This window comes from Myxine glutinosa, chromosome 2 (genome assembly GCF_964187855.1).
Source record: "Myxine glutinosa chromosome 2, kmMyxGlut1.1, whole genome shotgun sequence".
NCBI classification, from domain to species: Eukaryota; Metazoa; Chordata; class Myxini; order Myxiniformes; family Myxinidae; genus Myxine; species Myxine glutinosa.
In genome coordinates, this window is record NC_136262.1 from 120,175,409 (window position 1) to 120,198,228 (window position 22,820).

A 22,820-nucleotide genomic window follows, 5' to 3' on the forward strand; every position below is an offset into this window, starting at 1 on the left:
TGCACAGCTGTGTCGACAAACTGGTAGCAAGGTTCAGGGAAATGGGATTGAGAGGAGATAAACCACGCAGTGGAGCTCCGAGGACATCCACCGACGACCACACAGCTACTATCATCCATCATCGCTCATTTTAGGAAAAGCCCCAAAAGGTCTCTTCGGTGGTTGGCTGCCGAGACAGGTGTCGAAAAGCAGAATCCACCGCATTCTTCAAGCACACAAATGGCATCCTTACAAACTTCAAATCCTGCAGAGATAAAGCAAAGATGATCCGGATCGACGGATGGAATTGTTTGAATGGGCTATGGAACAATGTGCTCAAAATTTCCTATTTCCCATGCACCTTTCTGTTCAATGATGAGGCTGCGTTTTACACAAATGGTGAGGTGAAAAACACCCGCTACTGGTCGCAAGACAACCCTCACTCGTTTACTGCTTCAAAGGAACAAGGTGCTGCTCATGTGATGGTGTGGTGTGGCATTTGGAAAGGCCACATCATAGGCCTTTTTTGATGGCACAGTCACAGGAGATGCCTATTGCGTATACTCAACGAGGAAACATTCCCCAGTGTCTTGAACGCAGATGGGGATTTCCCAACATGGTTCCAGCAGGATGGTGCTCCTGCCCATTACAGCATCCACCTAAGAGAGTGGCCGAACCGGCAATTCCATGGTCATTGGATAGGATGCCGAGGGCCTGTGGAGTGGTCAACGAGGAGACCCGATCTCAGCCCATTGGATTTTCGTCTTTGGGGTCACTTGAAGGCGTTGGCCTACGCGGAAGAAATTCAGAGTGCTGCACCTTTGTGGGTGCTCATCAGCGACGCGTCGAACACCATCACTCCTGACACCATTCACCATGTGACTGCTGACTGGATACATTGTCGGCATTTTTGTATCAATCATAATGGTGAACACATTGACCACATTCTGTGAATACAAGATGTTTTCATCATTTTACCCGATGGTTCCAGACTTATGCGACACACTGTATATACAGTCACGTGAAAAAGTAAGTACACCCCATGTAAAGTTTTTCAACATATTTCAACATACAGCTATTTGATCTTCATTTCAACAACTAGGGCATGCCCGTACTATATATAAGCTAGGACGTGCCCGTACGTGGGTGCCCGTTCCTTGCCAAAAAAAAAAAAAAAAAAAAAAATTTGTGTAGGGGTGTGTGTGTGTAAACATCCTAGGGCGTGCCCGTACGTGGGTGCAAAAAAACATGCGTGCAAACAACAACAACAAAAAAAAACTTTGAAACCACGTGGCAGTAACGACCACAGAACCCCCCCCCCTCTATTTACATGAATGGTTTGGTCCATTCGCAACGACCACAGAACCCCCCCCTCTATTTACATGCAATGGTTTGGTCCATTCGCAACGCCAAAGCGAACGGCGAACGGCTAAATCGCCATAGCTCGGTAAGTACTTGTCCGATTAATTTCAAACCTTGAAAAGGCACATCCTCGGGTCCCCAGCAATATACCTGGTAAGTTTCAAGTATATCGGACCCGTGGTTGTCGAGAAACAGCGGTCACAGACAAACAAACAAACGTACAAACGTACAAACGTACAAACAAACACACAGAGATTACTGGAATTATAGATAGATATTGACAGATATAATTCTTCACTTCAACAATAAAGGTGATATAAACCTTTGATATCAACAATAAAGTTGTGATATCAACAAACTTCATTTCAACAATAAAGGTGATATAATACAACAAATATCAGGAAACATTTACATTTTGTAGTCCATTGTATAATTTAAATAAACATAAATGCAAATTTCACATGTGGAAAAAGTAAGTACACCCCCACATTTATCACAACTTCAAATACCTAAAATTAGAATCAGGTGCACAAGCTCAGGTGCAAATGATTAGAACATCGTTACAGAGGATCTTGGAGGAACCTGTCTTATTTAAACCTCAGACATTTAGTTTGGTTTGCTCTTTGTTGTTGAAGTGTGCGGCGTCACCATGCCCAGATCAAAAGAGCTCTCTGAGGCCTTCAGAAAGAAGGTTATAGATGCCTACGAGTCTGGGAAGGGATTTAAAAAGATCTCCAAACAATTTGAAATCAATCATTCGACTGTCCGGAAGATCATCTACAAGTGGAGAAGATTCCAAGCAACTGCCAACTTGTTCAGGCAAGGCCGCCCCAGCAAGTTCAGCCCAAGTGCAGACCGCAAGATGCTGAAAGAAGTCTCTAAGAACCCCAGAATGTCATCACGGGACCTACAGGTACCTCTTGCCACTGTTGATGTCAAAGTGCACGAGACTACCATTAGAAAGAGGCTGCACAAATTTGATCTACATGGGAGGTGTGCCAGGAGGAAACCTTTGCTGTCCAGAAAGAACATCAGGGCAAGACTAAAGTTTGCCAATGAACACCTAGGCAAAGACCAGCACTTCTGGAACAATGTGCTCTGGACAGATGAGTCAAAGGTAGAGCTATTTGGCCACAGTACCAGAAGACATGTTTGGCGAAAACCAAAGACAGCATTTGACCACAAGAACCTGATACCAACTGTAAAGCATGGTGGTGGAAATATTATGGTTTGGGGCAGCTTTGCTGCATCAGGGCCTGGGCAGGTCACCAGCATAGAATCCACTATGAATTCTTCATTGTACCAGAGGGTGCTTGAGGATAATGTGAGGCCATCTGTCGGAATGTTGGAGCTCAACCGAAGGTGGGCCTTGCAACATGACAATGACCCGAAACATACCAGTAAATCCACCAAGGAATGGCTGAAAAGAAAGAAATGGAGGGTTCTGGAATGGCCAAGTCAGAGCCCAGATCTAAATCCCATCGAGATGTTGTGGGGGGATTTGAAGCGAGCTGTGCATGCAAGAAACCCCTAAAACATCGCACAGCTGAAATAATTCTGCATGGAGGAGTGGGCAAAAATTTCTCCCAGTCGATGTCAGAGACTGGTAGACAGTTATAAGAAATGCCTACTTGAGGTTGTTTCTGCCAAAGGGGGCAATACCACCTATTGGAGCCAAGGGTGTACTTACTTTTTCCACATGCGAAATTTGCATTTATGTTTATTTAAATTATACAATGGACTACAAAATGTAAATGTTTCATGATATTTGTTATATTATATTGTAGCGGCTACCGCTGGGTTTTCACAATCGCCTTGCACCTATCAAGGACGCGGAGCGATCACCATGCCGGGCTCGTCCAGGACGCCCGGGCAGGCCCGCGCTCAACTTGCCAGGCCGCAGCCAGGACGCTGGGCCACGCCCCCTCTCGCCTTTCCTGGGCAAACGCTCCGGGATAATATATATATATTGCTGCCCGATAAACGGGCTTTTCAGAGTGCCTGAGTGTTTGGTTTGATTAAAGCAACTCGGATGAATTCCAGCTTTTTGTCGCGTCCATTCTTCCGATCGACGTGGGAGCCCCAGCTCCTTCAATATCACCTTTATCTATCAATATTGTTGAAATGAAGATCAAATAGCTGTATGTTGAAATATGTTGGAAAAAGTCAAAACTTTACATGGGGTGTACTTACTTTTTCACGTGACTGTGTGTGTGTGTATATGTATATGTATATGTATATGTATATATATATATATATATATATATATATATATATATATATATATATATATATGCAAAGATTTGCGGTTGGGAGTAAATCCAAAAGACTCCATGGTAAGATCTCCAACCTTTAATTGAACAAACAATGACAACGTTTCGATTAACAACATGTGAAGCCACACGCCTCCGTTAATCTTCCTCAAGAGTGATAAAATCATCTCAACATCCCCTTATATGCAAAGTGGGCAGGGTATATGCAAAGTGGGGTGGGCAAAGCTGGACAGCCAATGAAACCGTATCACACCGCTCTCGTGAACGGAGACGTTATTGACCAAATTCAAAAATCAACCGCATATTAACGGCTTAAAATAATCCTGTAAGCAATGCTGGATTATAACTCGTGTTTAGAAAATCAGGAACAATCATTACATTTTATTAAAAGTTAAACTTGTAAACAATTAAATTGTAAATTAAATTAAAACTGTAAATATATTAATGCAAAAAAATTTTTTAAGATAAAATAAAATTGCCATAATATCAAGATCATCACATGTGGCCCTATGTGGTAAAGGGGAATGCGGGAAGGTGGGGGGATATAGGGGGGGATAAAATGGGGGGGGCAGAGGGGGGGTGGTGGAAGCGGAGGGGGGGTGGTGGAAGCGGAGGGGGGGGTTTGGGAGAGGGGTGGTTTGGAGGGAGGGGGGGGGGGAGGGGCAAATTGTCCGAATAAAAACCTTGTGTGACATATTATGTGGACTCGTTGTTCAAAGTACGGAATGCCTGCTTCGTTTACACAAGAGTGGATCAAACGCTACCGGTAAGTCAACTACCTCTTGTGTGATCGAGGTAACAGTTTCTTCTGTGTGCCAAGCCTCCAAAACACGTCTTCTGTTTCTGTTGGGTGTGGAACCCAAAATATTAACCCTATCCCATAAAGGTGTGTGGCCTTCCTTAAGGCCGTGTTTGGCAATAGCAGATCTGCTGGGATCATTACATTCAAATGCTTTTTGGTGTTCAGCAATACGTTGACCTAAGGTCCTCCCGGTTTCACCCACATACTCAGCTCCACAACCACAGGGCACTACGTATACCACCCCTGACCTATCCTTCCTCGGAAGCTTGTCCTTGACCCTCATAAGGGCTTGGCGAAGGGTGAAAACCGGTGTGAAACTCACCCTCACTCCTGCCGATTTCAAAATTCTGCCGACCCTCTGTGAAACCCCCGGTACAAAAGGGAGAACACACAAACCCTTTGGTTGTTCTCTCGGTCTCAGCCTGTTGTGTGGGGAAGCCCTTATCATTTTCCTGTTGGGTAGCAAGCTGTCAGGATAACCATTTGCCCTTAACACATTTTGAAGATGGTCCACCTCACTCATCTCGTCTTCAAAGGTAGATGGTAAATCACGTGCTCTTTTTGAGAGGGTGTGCACCACCGATCTTTTGTGTTCCATTGGATGGCAAGAATTGAAATCAAGGTAGCGATCAGTGTGAGTTGGTTTTCTGTACACCGTTACCTTTAAGGCTCCTTTGGGATCCCTTGCTACGAGTGTATCCAGGAAGGGAAGGGCTCCATTTTTCTCCTCTTCGATGGTGAAATTAATTGAGGAAAAAGTTTTATTTATGGTCTCATGTATGATGCCCACCTCATCAGAGTGACAGATGACAAATGTGTCATCCACGTTCCGGAACCAAACACGTGGTTGCACTAACAGGGCTGGAATGGTGCGTTCCTCCATTGAAAAAGGTTTTCACCCTTCGCCAAGCCCTTATGAGGGTCAAGGACAAGCTTCCGAGGAAGGATAGGTCAGGGGTGGTATACGTAGTGCCCTGCGGTTGTGCAGCTGAGTATGTGGGTGAAACCGGGAGGACCTTAGGTCAACGTATTGCTGAACACCAAAAAGCATTTGAATCTAATTATCCCAGCAGATCTGCTATTGCCAAACACGGCCTTAAGGCCACACACCTTTATGGGATAGGGTTAATATTTTGGGTTCCACACCCAACAGAAACAGAAGACGTGTTTTGGAGGCTTGGCACACAGAAGAAACTGTTACCTCGATCACACAAGAGGTGGTTGACTTACCGGTAGCGTTTGACCCACTCTTGTGTAAACGAAGCAGGCATTCCGTACTTTGAACAACGAGTCCACATAATATGTCACACAAGGTTTTTATTTGGACAATTTGCCCCCTCCCCCCCTCCCTCCAAACCACCCCTCTCCCAAACCTCCCCCTCTGCTTCCACCACCCCCCCTCTGGTCCCCCCCCCCATTTTATCCCCCCCTATAACCTCCTGCTTTCCCCTTTACCGCATAGGGCCACATGTGATGATCTTGATATTATGGCAATTTTATTTTATCTTAAAAAATTTTTTTGCTTTAATATATTTACAGTTTTAATTTAATTTACAATTTAATTGTTTACAAGTTTAACTTTTAATAAAATGTAATGATTGTTCCTGATTTTCTAAACACGAGTTATAATGCAGCATTGCTTGCAGGATTATTTTAAGCCGTTAATATGCGATTGATTTTTGAATTTGGTCAATAACGTCTCCGTTCACAAGAGCGGTGTGATACGGTTTCATTGGCTGTCCAGCTTTGCCCACCCCACTTTGCATATACCCCGCCCACTTTGCATGTAAGGGAATGTTGAGATGATTTTATCACTCTTGAGGAAGATTAACGGAGGCGTGTGGCTCACATGTTGTTAATCGAAACGTTGAGTCATTGTTTGTATAATGATGTAAACTCCAAATGTATGATGTATGTATAATGTATAATGATGGAAAGACTATGAAGTTACAGATATGTATAATGATGTAAAGATTAACTGATTATATTTTGGGGTCTTGAGGTCAAAGGTCAGAGGTCATGTCAGGTAAAAATGTGATAACTTGAGAACAGCTGAATGGATTTAAAGCAAACTTGGTACAAGTATTATAATGATGTAATAATGTGGGCGGAGGCATATCGGTCGACATTGTGACGTGGAAGAGTGTCGTTCTAGTTTAAATATACCTTCTCTCCCTTTCGCCATTCCGCATGATGTTGATCGAGCTCTTTCCGTGTCTCACTCCAACCTGACGACAACTCTTGGAGCTCCTCAGTTAAGGACTCGTTCACCAAGCCGGCTCGATCCAGATGTTCACGGAGCAGTGTATTTACATGCTGCAGTCCTAAACTCCTGCATAAATGCCAATATATAGTGAAAATGGCGAATTGGCAATATGGAAAAACATTAAATAGAGCATGTCAATCAGAGCGACTGGGCCCGCGCGACTGGGACTGCATGACTGAGATCACACAACCAGGCTGGAGAAGGTTGGAGCGACCAGGCTGGAGCAACCGAGATGACGTGATAGGGACTCGACATAGAAATGAGGTCTATGAGGCCTCACCTTTGTTTCTCCTCCTCCAGTTGTGCCATTAGTTCTTCTTCCTCAGAATTAATTTCATCCTTAGCCACACCTTGGGTCTACAGAACACGGAAAATGTGTTTATCTCTGGATAATAGTATGGCATATCAATTACAGTTAATGAAATACACCTGGAGTTCAAAATCTCAACTAAACCGAAACTGGAGTTTTAATTACACATTCCTTATAAACTCCTTCAGCAAAACAAATTAAACATTTAATACAAAGGTAAATATATACCATCTATGCTGATACTTTGGTCACGAGAGCTTGTCCTGTCTTGGTAATATTATATATTCGGTTTATTGAACATCTCCACCAGAGGACTCTGTGAAATCGACTTTTGCAAAGGAAAATATTCATTATTTTGAACAAAAGTGATCCCTCTGTGCTGTCTTTCCCTCGCGGTCCCTCTGTGCTGTCTTTCCCTCGCGGTCCCTCTGTGCTGTCTTTCCCTCGTGGTCCCCCTGTGCTGTCTTTCCCTCGTGGTCCCCCTGTGCTGTCTTTCCCTCATGGTCCCCCTGTGCTGTCTTTCCCTCGCGGTCCCCCTGTGCTGCCTTTCCCACGTGGTCCCTCTGTGCTGTCTTTCCCTCGCGGTCCCACTGTACTGTCTTTCCCTCGTGGTCCCCCTGTGCTGTCTTTCCCTCGTGGTCCCCCTGTGCTGTCTTTCCCTCGTGGTCCCCCTGTGCTGTCTTTCCCTCGTGGTCCCCCTGTGCTGTCTTTCCCTCACGGTCCCTCTGTGCTGTCTTTCCCTCGCGGTTCCTCTGTGCTGTCTTTCCCTCGTGGTCCCCCTGTGCTGTCTTCCCCTCGTGGTCCCACTGTGCTGTCTTTCCCTCGTGGTCCCTCTGGGCTGTCTTTCCCTCGCGGTCCCACTGTACTGTCTTTCCCTCGCGGTTGTCAGCTCTTTCACGAGCTTCGATTTAGTATTTAAAAAAAAAAAAAAAAAAAAGGGTCGAGAAGGCAAATGCTAAAATTAGTCAAGAAGGAATTTTTATTTCTTTCACAGGCAACAATATTTGTTTTATTGATACAATATCACAGTTCCTGGTGTGTACCCCGGTTTAGAATAGGTACACCGTATCCCTGCGTGTCGTAAGAGGCGACTTAAAGGGTTGGCATCAGGAAGGGCATCCGGCCAGAAAAACATTGCCTCAAAAAGAGAACCATGACAATTACAACTACATATGGGCAGGGTACAGCCCGAAGTGGAGATCGGTTTCTGAGGTTTGGGACATGGAATGTAGGGACAATGACAGGGAGATCAGGAGAAGTGGTGGAAGTATTGGTCAGAAGAAGAGTGGACAGAAGGTTGTGTGCAAGAGACGAGATGGAAGGGAAGTGGTGTGAGAATGGTGAAGGGCAGGCAGGGACAGAAATACAACTTTGTGTGGCAAGGGTGCCCGGAGGGCGTGCATGGCTTTGGTGTCCTGTTTTCTGAGGAGTTTCTAGACAGTGTGGTGAGTGTGACTAGAGTGAGTGATAGGTTGATGATGGTGAAAATGATGATTGGAAAGCTCTTGGTGAACGTCATCTCGGGATATGCTCCGCAGGTTGGTCGGAGCGATGAAGAGAAGGACAAGTTCTGGTGTGCAATAGAGAAGCTGATGGAAAACGTGAAAGATGAGGAAGTTGTTGTGGTTGGAGGAGACCTAAATGGACATGTGGGAAGGAGTATGGACGGTTTTGAGGGAGTTCACGGGGGTTACGGATATGGTGTGAGAAATGGAGAAGGTGAAAGGATTTTGGAGTTTGCTGATGGAGCTGATTTGTTGATTTGTAATACTCAGTTCCAGAAAGAGGATAATAAGCTTGTTACATACACGTCAGGTGGGCCGACGACAACCGTTGACGACCTGATGGTGCGTCGGTGAGATAGGGGGCACCTCCAGGACACAAAGGTGATTCCGGGGGAGGAGGCTGTTTCACAGCACCACTTGGTTGTCTGCGACATAAGGGTGAAAGGTGCGAGGAGAGCTCGGCGGGTGAACTACGAATCGAGAATGAAGGTGTGGAGGTTGAAAGAGGCGACAGTAAGGAAGCCATTAAAAGAGAGGCTGAGTCGGGTAGAGGCTGATGTGGTTGAGCTTGAAAGTGGATGGATGTCAATGAAAGATAGTCTGTTGGGAGCCGTTGGTGAGGTATGTGGATGGACAAAAGGACCACCGAGGCACTCGGAAACATGGTGGTGGGATGATAAAGTTGGAAAGAGGATTGACGAGAAGAGGAAGAAGTTTAAGGAGTGGCAGAAGGCGAAGGGTACGGGGGCAGAAAAAGCAGAGCATGAAAGTTATACGGCAGCCAAGAAGGCTGCAAAGAAAGAGGTAGCAAAGGCGCAGGAGGCATGTAGGAAAATGTTCGGAGAACGCTTGGATTCAGAAGAGGGTCAGAGAGCGGTATTCAGGATTGCAAAGCAGATAGCGAAAGAGAGGTGTGATGTGATGGGGGTGAGTTGCTTGAAGGATGAAGTGGGACAAATCGTTGTGGACCCAGATGGAATTAAAGGAAGATGGAAGAGATATATGGGAATGCTGTTGAATGCAGAGAATGAATGGGATGGCAACATAGAGAGTAACCCAGTTTTAGGACCGGCAGAGAAGATAACTGAGAAGGAAGTTGAGGAAGCGATAAAAGCAATGAAGAGTAGAAAAGCAGGAGGGCCGACGGGAGTTGTGGGAGATATGTTGAAGGCAACAGGAAGTTGGGGTGTGAAGAGAATGACAGAGATCTGTAATCTGGTGGTGTAAGAAGGCCGCATTCCAGTGGATTGGGAACTGAGTGCCCTCATCCCTCTCTACAAGGGGAAAGGTGACCCTCTGGACTGTGGCTCGTATCGAGCGATAAAGGTGTTGGAGCATGGAATGAAGGTATTGGAAAGGGTGTTGGAGAGGAGGATAAGGAAGAAAGTGAACATTGACGAAATGCAGTTTGGATTTATGCCAGGAAGAGGAACGACAGACACACTTTTTATTGTAAGGCAGTTGCAGGAGAAGTACATGGAGAAGAGGAAGAAGTTGTTTCTTGGGTTTGTTGATCTGGATAAAGCATTCGATAGGGTTCCACGCAAAGTATTGACATGGGCATTGAGGAAGTTAGGAGTGGAGGAATGGTTGATCAGAGTAGTGATGGCAATGTACAAAAGAACGCGCACAGCTGTAAGGACGAAGGACGGGAACAGTGGTGAGTTTGAGGTGAAGGTGGAAGTGCATCAGGGGTCGGTACTAAGTCCACTACTATTTGTAGCTGTGATGGAGGTGCTGGCTCAGAACGTAAAGGAGGGTTTACCTTGGGAGTTGTTGTATGCAGATGATCTGGTGTTGATTGCGGAAAGCATGGATGGACTGAAGGAAAAGATGAACAAGTGGAAGGAATGTATGGAGACAAAAGGTCTGAAGGTGAATATCGGAAAGACGAAGGTAATGGCACGTGGTAAAGCATGTGGTGAGGTGGAAAGAACTGGGAAGTGGCCATGTGCTGCATGCAGGAAGGGTGTCAGAGTGAACTCCATTCAATGTACCATGTGCGCTGAGTGGGTTCATCAAAAATGTAGTGGTCTGAGAGGGTCATTAACCAGTGTGGCAGCTACATTCAAATGTAAGGTTTGCACAGAGGGAGCTGCAGATGGATGAAATGTTGAGTTGGATCTTGGAGACGGCGTGAAGCTGGAAGGTGTGAAAATATTTTGCTACCTCGGAGACGTGCAGAATGGAGAAGGTGGATCAGAATCGGCAATGGTTGCTCGAGTGAGATGTGCATGGAAGAAGTTTCGGGAACTGAGTGGCGTGCTGATGAGGAGTGGAGTGTCATTGAAGCTGAAGGGAAAGTTGTATGCTGCATGTGTGAGAAGTGTTATGATTTATTGGAGCGAGACATGGGTAATGAACGTAGAGCAGCAACGAAGGCTGGAAAGGGTGGAAATGCGAATGGTTCGGTGGATGTGTGGAGTATCGTTGAGAGAGAGGAAGACAAATGATGAATTGCGAAAGATGATGGGAATAGAGCCTGTGATTGATGCTGTGAAGAGAAACAGGTTGAGATGGTTTGGTCATGTGTTGAGGAAGGATGAATATGACTGGTTGAGAAGTGATGGAAATGAATGTAGAAGGAAGTAGCGGACGGGGAAGACCGAGAAAGACTTGGCTAAAGATGGTGGAAGAAGAAATGCGGGCAAGGGGGTTAACAAGGGGAGATGCAGAAAATAGGGCAAAATGGAGAAGATTGTCATGGGGACCGCAAGGCTAACCCCCGCTCTTGCAGGGAAAATGGCCTTAAAATGCATGTTCTGGTTGTTTGTTGATACAATATCACAGGCTCATCTCTCCATTTACTGAGAGAAGGGATGTTATACCAATCAAGTTTCAGTTTGTATGGAAATCAAAAGATGTATGTTTGTATGTATGTATGTATGTATGTATGTATGTATGTATGTATGTATGTATGTTCATGCCTTCTGTTTCAACCCCACTTGCACCACATACTCCTGTAGCCTATTTACCCTCTCCTGTATGCCATGTAAGGATTGTGATATTGGAAGATTTACCCTCTCCTGTATGCCATGTAAGGATTGTGATATCAGTAGATTTACCCTCTCCTGCTATGTAAGGATTGTGATATTGGCAGATTTGCCCTCTCCTGTATGCTATGTAAGGATTGTGATATTGGCAGATTTACCCTCTCCTGTATGCTATGTAAGGATTGTGATATTGGCAGATTTACCCTCTCCTGTATGCCATGAAATGATTGTGATATTGGCAGATTTACCCTATCCTGCATGCCGTGTAAGGATTGTGATATTGGCAGATTTACCCTCTCCTGCATGCCATGTAAGGATTGTGATATTGGCAGATTTACCCTCTCCTGCATGCCATGTAAGGATTGTGATATTGGCAGATTTACCCTCTCCTGTAGCCATGTAAGGATTGTGATATCAGAAGCTTTGCCCTCTCCTGTATGCCATGTAAGGATTGTGATATCAGTAGATTTACCCTCTCCTGTATGCTATGTAAGGATTGTGATATCAGTAGATTTACCCTCTCCTGCTATGTAAGGATTGTAATATTGGCAGATTTACCCTCACCTGTACGCTATGTAAGGATTGTGATGTCGGCAGATTTACCCTCTCCTGCATGCTTTGTAAGGATTGTGATATTGGCAGATTTACCCTCACCTGTACGCTATGTAAGGATTGTGATGTCGGCAGATTTACCCTCTCCTGCATGCTATGTAAGGATTGTGATATCGGCAGATTTACCCTCTCCTGTATGCTATGGAAGGATTGGGATATTGGCAGATTTACCCTCTCCTGTACGCTATGTAAGGATTGTGATATCAGTAGATTTACCCTCTCCTGCTATGTAAGGATTGTGATATCGGAAGATTTACCCTCTCCTGCATGCTATGTTAGGATTGTGGTGTCGGCAGATTTACCCTCTCCTGTATGCCATGTTCGGATTGTGATATCGGAAGATTTACCCTCTCCTGCATGCTATGTTAGGATTGTGATATCGGCAGATTTACCCTCTCCTGTATGCCATGTAAGGATTGTGATATCAGCAGATTTACCCTCTCCTGTGTGCCATGTAAGGATTGTGATATCGGCAGATTTAGCCTCTCCTGTATGCCATGTAAGGATTGTGATATCGGCAGATTTACCCTCTCCTTTATGCTATGTAAGGATTGTGATATTGGCAGATTTACCCTCTCCTGTATGCTATGTAAGGATTGTGATATCGGTAGATTTACCCTCTCCTGTATGCCATGTAAGGATTGTGATATCGGTAGATTTACCCTCTCCTGTATGCTATGTAAGGATTGTGATATCGGTAGATTTACCCTCTCCTGTATGCCATGTAAGGATTGTGATATCGGTAGATTTACCCTCTCCTGTATGCTATGTAAGGATTGTGATATCGGCAGATTTACCCTCTCCTGTATGCCATGTAAGGATTGTGATATCGGTAGATTTACCCTCTCCTGCATGCTATGTTAGGATTGTGATATCGGCAGATTTACCCTCTCCTGCATGCTATGTTAGGATTGTGATATCGGCAGATTTACCCTCTCCTGTATGCTATGTAAGGATTGTGATATCGGTAGATTTACCCTCACCTGTATGCCATGTAAGGATTGTGATATCGGCAGATTTACCCTCTCCTGCATGCTATGTTAGGATTGTGATATCGGCAGATTTACCCTCTCCTGTATGCTATGTCAGGATTGTGATATCGGCAGATTTACCCTCTCCTGCATGCTATGTTAGGATTGTGATATCGGCAGATTTACCCTCTCCTGTATGCTATGTAAGGATTGTGATATCGGCAGATTTACCCTCTCCTGCATGCTATGTTAGGATTGTGATATCGGCAGATTTGCCCTCTCCTGTATGCTATGTAAGGATTGTGATATTGGCAGATTTACCCTCTCCTGTATGCTATGTCAGGATTGTGATATTGGCAGATTTACCCTCTCCTGTATGCCATGTAAGGATTGTGATATCGGCAGATGTGCCCTCTCCTGTATGCGATGTAAGGATTGTGATATCGGCAGATGTACCCTCTCCTGTATGCTATGTAAGGATTGTGATATCGGCAGATTTACCCTCTCCTGTATGCCATGTAAAGATTGTGATATCAGAAGCTTTGCCCTCTCCTGTATGCCATGTAAGGATTGTGATATCAGTAGATTTACCCTCTCCTGTATGCTATGTAAGGATTGTGATATCAGTAGATTTACCCTCTCCTGCTATGTAAGGATTGTAATATTGGCAGATTTACCCTCACCTGTACGCTATGTAAGGATTGTGATGTCGGCAGATTTACCCTCTCCTGCATGCTTTGTAAGGATTGTGATATTGGCAGATTTACCCTCACCTGTACGCTATGTAAGGATTGTGATGTCGGCAGATTTACCCTCTCCTGCATGCTATGTAAGGATTGTGATATCGGCAGATTTACCCTCTCCTGTATGCTATGGAAGGATTGGGATATTGGCAGATTTACCCTCTCCTGTACGCTATGTAAGGATTGTGATATCAGTAGTTTTACCCTCTCCTGCTATGTAAGGATTGTGATATCGGAAGATTTACCCTCTCCTGCATGCTATGTTAGGATTGTGGTGTCGGCAGATTTACCCTCTCCTGTATGCCATGTTCGGATTGTGATATCGGAAGATTTACCCTCTCCTGCATGCTATGTTAGGATTGTGATATCGGCAGATTTACCCTCTCCTGTATGCCATGTAAGGATTGTGATATCGGCAGATTTACCCTCTCCTGTGTGCCATGTAAGGATTGTGATATCGGCAGATTTAGCCTCTCCTGTATGCCATGTAAGGATTGTGATATCGGCAGATTTACCCTCTCCTTTATGCTATGTAAGGATTGTGATATTGGCAGATTTACCCTCTCCTGTATGCTATGTAAGGATTGTGATATCGGTAGATTTACCCTCTCCTGTATGCCATGTAAGGATTGTGATATCGGTAGATTTACCCTCTCCTGTATGCTATGTAAGGATTGTGATATCGGTAGATTTACCCTCTCCTGTATGCCATGTAAGGATTGTGATATCGGTAGATTTACCCTCTCCTGTATGCTATGTAAGGATTGTGATATCGGCAGATTTACCCTCTCCTGTATGCCATGTAAGGATTGTGATATCGGTAGATTTACCCTCTCCTGCATGCTATGTTAGGATTGTGATATCGGCAGATTTACCCTCTCCTGCATGCTATGTTAGGATTGTGATATCGGCAGATTTACCCTCTCCTGTATGCTATGTAAGGATTGTGATATCGGTAGATTTACCCTCACCTGTATGCCATGTAAGGATTGTGATATCGGCAGATTTACCCTCTCCTGCATGCTATGTTAGGATTGTGATATCGGCAGATTTACCCTCTCCTGTATGCTATGTCAGGATTGTGATATCGGCAGATTTACCCTCTCCTGCATGCTATGTTAGGATTGTGATATCGGCAGATTTACCCTCTCCTGTATGCTATGTAAGGATTGTGATATCGGCAGATTTACCCTCTCCTGCATGCTATGTTAGGATTGTGATATCGGCAGATTTGCCCTCTCCTGTATGCTATGTAAGGATTGTGATATTGGCAGATTTACCCTCTCCTGTATGCTATGTCAGGATTGTGATATTGGCAGATTTACCCTCTCCTGTATGCCATGTAAGGATTGTGATATCGGCAGATGTGCCCTCTCCTGTATGCTATGTAAGGATTGTGATATCGGCAGATGTACCCTCTCCTGTATGCTATGTAAGGATTGTGATATCGGCAGATTTACCCTCTCCTGTATGCTATGTAAGGATTGTGATATCGGCAGATGTACCCTCTCCTGTATGCTATGTAAGGATTGTGATATCGGCAGATGTACCCTCTCCTGTATGCTATGTAAGGATTGTGATATCGGCAGATTTACCCTCACCTGTATGCCATGTAAGGATTGTGATATCGGCAGATTTACCCTCTCCTGTATGCTATGTAAGGATTGTGATATTGGCAGATTTACCCTCTCCTGTATGCTATGTAAGGATTGTGATATCAGCAGATTTACCCTCTCCTGTATGCTATGTAAGGATTGTGATATTGGCAGATTTACCCTCTCCTGTATGCTATGTAAGGATTGTGATATCGGCAGATTTACCCTCTCCAGTATGCTATGTAAGGATTGTGATATTGGCAGATTTACCCTCTCCTGTATGCCATGTAAGGATTGTGATATCGGCAGATTTACCCTCTCCTGTATGCTATGTAAGGATTGTGATATCGGCAGATTTACCCTCTCCTGTATGCCATGTAAGGATTGTGATATTGGCAGATTTACCCTCTCCTGCTATGTAAGGATTGTGATATTGGCAGATTTACCCTCTCCTGTATGCCATGTAATGATTGTGATATTGGCAGATTTACGCTCTCCCGCATGCCGTGTAAGGATTGGGATATTGGCAGATTTACCCTCTCCTGTATGCCATGTCAGGATTGTGATATTGGCAGATTTACCCTCTCCTGCATGCTATGTAAGGATTGTGATATCGGTAGATTTACCCTCTCCTGTATGCCATGTAAGGATTGTGATATTGGCAGATTTACCCTCTCCTGTGTGCCATGTAAGGATTGTGATATTGGCAGATTTACCCTCTCCTGTATGCTATGTAAGGATTGTGATATTGGCAGATTTACCCTCTCCTGTATGCCATGTAATGATTGTGATATCGGTAGATTTACCCTCTCCTGTATGCCATGTAATGATTGTGATATCGGTAGATTTACCCTCTCCTGCTATGTAAGGATTGTGATATCGGCAGATTTACCCTCTCCTGTATGCCATGTCAGGATTGTGATATCGGCAGATTTACCCTCTCCTGTATGCTCTGTAAGGATTGTGATATCAGTAGATTTACCCTCTCCTGCTATGTAAGGATTGTGATATCGGCAGATTTACCCTCTCCTGTATGCTATGTAAGGATTGTGATATTGGCAGATTTACCCTCTCCTGTGTGCCATGTAAGGATTGTGATATTGGCAGATTTCCCCTCTCCTGTATGCCATGTAAGGATTGTGATATCGGCAGATTTACCCTCTCCTGTGTGCCATGTAAGGATTGTGATATCGGCAGATTTACCCTCTCCTGTATGCTATGTAAGGATTGTGATATTGGCAGATTTACCCTCTCCTGTATGCCATGTAATGATTGTGATATCGGTAGATTTACCCTCTCCTGTATGCCATGTAATGATTGTGATATCGGTAGATTTACCCTCTCCTGCTATGTAAGGATTGTGATATCGGCAGATTTACCCTCTCCTGTATGCCATGTCAGGATTGTGATATCGGCAGATTTACCCTCTCCTGTATGCTCTGTAAGGATTGTGATATCAGTAGATTTACCCTCTCCTGCTATGTAAGGATTGTGATATCGGCAGATTTACCCTCTCCTGTATGCTATGTAAGGATTGTGATATTGGCAGATTTACCCTCTCCTGTGTGCCATGTAAGGATTGTGATATTGGCAGATTTCCCCTCTCCTGTATGCCATGTAAGGATTGTGATATCGGCAGATTTACCCTCTCCTGTGTGCCATGTAAGGATTGTGATATCGGCAGATTTACCCTCTCCTGTATGCCATGTAAGGATTGTGATATTGGCAGATTTCCCCTCTCCTGTGTGCCATGTAAGGATTGTGATATCGGCAGATTTACCCTCTCCTGTATGCCATGTAAGGATTGTGATATTGGCAGATTTCCCCTCTCCTGTGTGCCATGTAAGGATTGTGATATTGGCAGATTTACCCTCTCCTGTATGCTATGTAAGGATTGTGATATCGGTAGATTTACCCTCTCCTGATGCTATGTAAGGATTGTGATATTGGCAGATTTACCCTCTCCTGCATGCTATGTAAGGATTGTGATGTCGGTATATTTACCCTCTCCTGTATGCCATGTAAGGATTGTGATATCAGCAGATTTACCCTCTCCTGCTATGTAAGGATTGTGATGTCGGTAGATTTACCCTCTCCTGTATGCTATGTAAGGACTGTGATATTGGCAGATTTACCCTCTCCTGTATGCTATGTAAGGATTGTGATGTCGGTAGATTTACCCTCTCCTGCTATGTAAGGATTGTGATGTCGGTAGATTTACCCTCTCCTGCATGCTATGTAAGGATTGTGATGTCGGTAGATTTACCCTCTCCTGTATGCTATGTAAGGATTGTGATGTCGGTAGATTTACCCTCTCCTGCATGCTATGCAAGGATTGTGATGTCGGTAGATTTACCCTCTCCTGCATGCTATGTAATGATTGTGATGTCGGTAGATTTACCCTCTCCTGTATGCTATGCAAGGATTGTGATATCGGTAGATTTACCCTCTCCTGCATGCTATGCAAGCAAGGATTGTGATATCGGTAGATTTACCCTCTCCTGCATGCTATGTAAGGATTGTGATGTCGGTAGATTTACCCTCTCCTGTATGCTTTGTAAGGATTGTGATATTGGCAGATTTCATCCACAAAGCAGACTTCCTCGAGCTGTTCAAATTGGTCCCTTCAATGTATCCCATTCCTTCTCTGTCAAGTCGTTTTCCACAACACCCAGTCAAACACCACTAAAAACAGTAATGGAGACAACACGCAACCTTGTCTGACCCCTGCAGTAACTTCAAATTGAGATGACAACGTATTGTTGCAAATTATACTGCACTTGTATCGATTGTCGGTGCTCTTTATCATCTGTACAGATTATTCTTGTACTCCATACGGTCTCAGTATCTTACACATTGCCTGTCCATTCATACTGTCACTGTCGAACACCTTTTCAAAGTCAATGATAGGTAAAGGCTGATAGGTAAAGGCCAGGTCATTCTACTCTGGACATGTTCCTTCTGCTGTCTCAATGGATGGAGGTCCTCAATGCCAAACAAGAAATCAGAGCTGTCTCCCTTGACATATCACGTGCCTTCAATATGGTCTGGCACCCAGCTCTGCTCACGAAACTTTCCTCCTATGGTATCCATGGAAATCTCCACGCTTGGCTTGCAAACTTCCTCTCTGGTCGAAGTCAACGTGTGGCCCCGGAATGGATTTCTCTCATCTCCCCTTCCTGTTCAGGCTGGAGTTCCCCAAGGCAGTGTTCTGGGCCCTGTGCTTTTTCTGGTCTTCATCAATGATCTCTCCGACTCTCTGGAAAATCCTCTCAATCTCTTTGCTGATGACTCCACTCTCTGCCGCTCCATTCCTCATCCCTCAGATCGGCAGTCTGCAGCCTCCTCACTCTCTGCAGACCTGGACAAAATCACTGACTGGGCAAACAAGTGGAACATGTCTTTCAATCCTGACAAATCTCACACTCTTACTATGTCTCTCTGAAAAGACCGACTGGACAACCCTCCCATCTACTTTCTCAACAATCCTCTCCAAGAAGTTCTGTCGCTCAAGCTTTTTGGTCTCACTATCTGCCATGATCTTTCTTGGGAAAACCACATTTCCAAGCTGGCCTCCAAAGGCAGTCGCCGACTGTGCATCCTCCGTCGTGCGAAGTCCTTCCTTGGCACACCTGAGCTCCTCATCACATATAAGGCTTTCATCCGCAGCTCAATGGAATACTGTTCTCCCCTCTGGGCCGGTGCTCCTGCCTCACACCTAGCTCAGCTTCACGTGGTTGAAACCAAAGCTTTCAGAATCATTGGAATCTCCTGCGATGAAGCTAACTCCGAGGGCCTTTCACTCACTCACTCACCGCAGGCAGGTTGGTGGTCTTTCTGTCTTCTACAGACTCCTCTCCGGCCTTGCTCCCCCAGCTCTCTCTGTGCTCTGCCCCCTAAATATTCCTACAGGTCGCACAAGATCTGCCAGCAACCCTCTTATGGTTAAACTGCCAAAATCTAGGCTCTCTGCTCACCTTCACTCTTTCATTCCTCTTTTCTCCCGCCTCTGGAACAAACTCCCTTCAATCCCACTCCTCCCTCCAGGTCTTCAAAACAGCTGTTCACCACCATCTCTTATCTTCCCCCATCCAAAACCTTGATCTTTTCTACCCCCGCTAATTCACCCCAGATACACTTTCCTGGAAGTCCTTACAGTGTCCATGTGTTTTACACCTCTCCAACCTTCCCCCAAGCCCTCTCCCTCCCACAGTTCTCCCAATGTCCCTGCTCTCAAATGTTGATTTTGTGTCCTTCCACCTCTCTCCCCATCTTGTCTACCGCTCCCTTTATTTTGTGTTTTATGTGTCGGTTTGACTTTTTGCGCGATTAATGTTGGCTCTTTCACGAGCCTCGATCTTGTATACAAAAAGAAAAAGGAAAAAGAAAAGGCTTGTATTCCATTCACTCTATTGTTCTCTTATTGCTACTTTCGCCACCAAAGTGGGATGGAGGTTATGTTTTCACCCCTGTCTGTTTGTCTGTTCGTTTGTGAACAAAATATCTCAAAACGTTGTGGACGGATTGGGACGAAATTTGGCAGAGATGTCACGTATGTCAGCAGGACGAAATGATTATATTTTGGTGAAGATCCGGATTCGGATCCGGATACTAGAATGTTGCTTCACGTGACTCACGATCTTCACGTGATCAAAGTGATTCTTCACGATAGGGAGAGAGGGCCAAAAACGTTACATAGAAGGATATCTCAAAAAGTTATGGATGGATTTGGACGAACCTTGGTGGACAGGTTGGATGTCTGACAATAACAAATAGATTCGACTTTGGTGAAGATCTGAATATGGATTCGGATATGAGAAATATTTGATTTTTTAAGTGAATCTTCACCATTGGGAGATTGGGCCAAAAACGATACATGGCATGATATCTCAAAAAGTTATGGATGGATTTAGACGAAACTTGGTGGACAGGTTGTGTGTGTGACAAGGAAAAGTCGATTCAATTTTGGCGAAGATCTGGATCCGGATCCAGCTCGTATAATTTTTTGGGTGATTCTTCACTTTTGAGTGATATGGCCAAAAATGATATATAGCAGGATATGTCAAAAAGTTGTGGATGGATTTGGGCGAACCTTGGTGGACCGGTTGTGTGTGTGAAAAGGACTAATCGTTTCGATGTTGGTGTCGATCTGAATATGGATTCGGCGACAAGAGTTATTTAATTTTTAAGTGATTCTTCACCATTGAGAGATCAGGTGAAAAGCGACATATAACATGATATTTTAAAAAGTTATGGACGAGTTATGACTAAACTTGGTGGACGAGTTGGTTCGGTGACAAGAACAAGCCGATTCGATTTTGGTTCAGGTCCGAATCCAGACCCGACCTATCAGTGGGATACAAAACATAAACTGTTCACCAGGCGGAGGTTTGCGCTTTACCGAGTGTCGTTCTAGTTCTTACTGTCACGATTTGATCTCTGCCTCTCCGGTTTTGCCTGAGCCCAGCTTGTCCCTTTCTTAATGTATCGTTAACAACCTTTTACATTCCGTTCAACATTATCTTACAAAGGACTTTGTGGGCAATGCGCACAGTCAGGTCACTCCTATCCAGTCCCCACATCCCGTTATGTCCCCCGTCTTTGGTAGTTTGATTTTTGAGACCACATATCCTTTCCTCAGGAATTTTTTCTTGTTTCCATATCTCATTTATTAAACTATGTAGGGTATATATGTCGATACGTCTACACTACATTTGTACAGCTCTGCATTTATGTTATCCTCCCCTGGTAACTTCAGGTTCTTCAGACTTTTGATCGCACCTCGTACTTCAGAGTGTTTGATTAGTCAAACTTTGATTGGTTATAAACTGTTGTCATGAAAAACAAGGTGACGTGAATCTACCTGAAAACTATCGTGGGATCAGCTTAACACTATTGGCTGCTAAAATTTCTGATGGGATGATCTTGACTAGAATCAGGATACATGTGGACTCAATACAGAGGAAAAAACAAAATGGTTTCTGTCCAGGGATATCAACAGTTTCTCAGATTCCCTCACCGAGAAGGTTCATCGAAGGCATTAAAATGAAAAACTTATCAGCAGTGATAACGTTTGTGAATTTTAAGAAAGCGTTGGATTCCATTAATAGGAAGAAGATGTTATTCATTTCAACAGATAAAATGGTAAAAGTAGTGGAAATAACTTAAAACGAGACTGAAGCTCAGGTAATTACACTCGATTGCGAGACAGAATTCTTCCATATCTTCAACCGAGTTCACCAAGATGACACGTTAGCACCATTTTGATGCGTCATAGTCCTCAACTACGTCATGAGAACAGCAGGAAGTGAACATGAACATCTGCGATTCATGCTAACAGAATAAAGAAGCAGAAGACTTCCTTCGGTTAACATAAGCAATCTTGAATTTGGTTATGAGGTGTGGTGAGAATGTGGTGGTCTGTGATATTTGTGGTGGTATAAAATGATTATAGTACCCAGGTGTGAATGTGCAGCTTAAGGGATTGAGTGCTGTGCTGTTCTGAACTATTACCTGAGTTGCTTGCTCCAGCAGCTGTTGCTCCAACTCCCCACACCTGTTCTTGTACTGAAGCACCTGAGTATTGCAAAGCTGGTTTACCCACAGGCTCAGTAGCTCACAAATAGTACCATTCAGGTAGGAAACTAGCATGCCCAGCCTCCATGAATCGGGGCTCAAATCCAAAAGATCGTTATATATACAGTCACATGAAAAAAGTAAGTACACCCCATGTAAAGTTTTGACCTTTTCAACATATTTCAACATACAGCTATTTGATCTTCATTTCAACAATATTGATAGATAAGGGTGATATAATATAACAACTATCATGAAACATTTACATTTTGTAGTCCATTGTATAATTTAAATAAACATAAATGCAAATTTCGCATGTGGAAAAAGTAAGTACATCCCATTAAATGTTTTTAAAATCTTTTTAACATATGTGGACATATCAATATTTCATCTTCATTTAAACAGTATATACAGATAAAGGTGATCTAATTGAACAAAAAACAATGTAAAATTGACTTTGCAATAATTTATTCAACAAAAAATTGTTGCACAGCATGCACAGCTCGTTTCAAATCACCACAAATCTCGATGGGCCCGGGCTTTGACTTTGCCATTCCAGAACCCTCCATTTCTTTCTTTTCAGCCATTCCTTGGTGGATTTACTGGTATGTTTAGGGTCATTGTCATGTTGCAAGGTCCACCTTCGGTTGAGCTTCAACTTCTGACAGATGGCCTCACATTATCCTCTGGTACAATGAAGAATTCATAGTGAATTATATGATGGTGAGCTGCCCAGGCCCTGATGCAGCAAAGCTGCCCCAAACCATAATATTTCCACCACCGTGCTTTACAGTTGGTATCAGGTTCTTGTAGTCAAATGCTGTCTTTGGTTT

At 44.1% G+C, this 22,820-nt stretch overlaps 1 protein-coding gene across 1 annotated transcript in view; it reads right to left on the minus strand.

The window, feature by feature from the left end:
* The window catches only part of CROCC (ciliary rootlet coiled-coil, rootletin), a 113,188-nt gene that overhangs the window by 82,653 nt on the left and 7,715 nt on the right, over positions 1–22,820 (minus strand). The window contains exons 5-7 of the mRNA XM_068107260.2: positions 21,925–21,987; positions 6,963–7,039; positions 6,583–6,748 (exon numbers count right to left, since the gene is read on the minus strand). Coding sequence (XP_067963361.2) covers positions 6,583–6,748; positions 6,963–7,039; positions 21,925–21,987 — 306 coding nt within the window. The remainder of the gene's footprint in view (positions 1–6,582; positions 6,749–6,962; positions 7,040–21,924; positions 21,988–22,820) is intronic.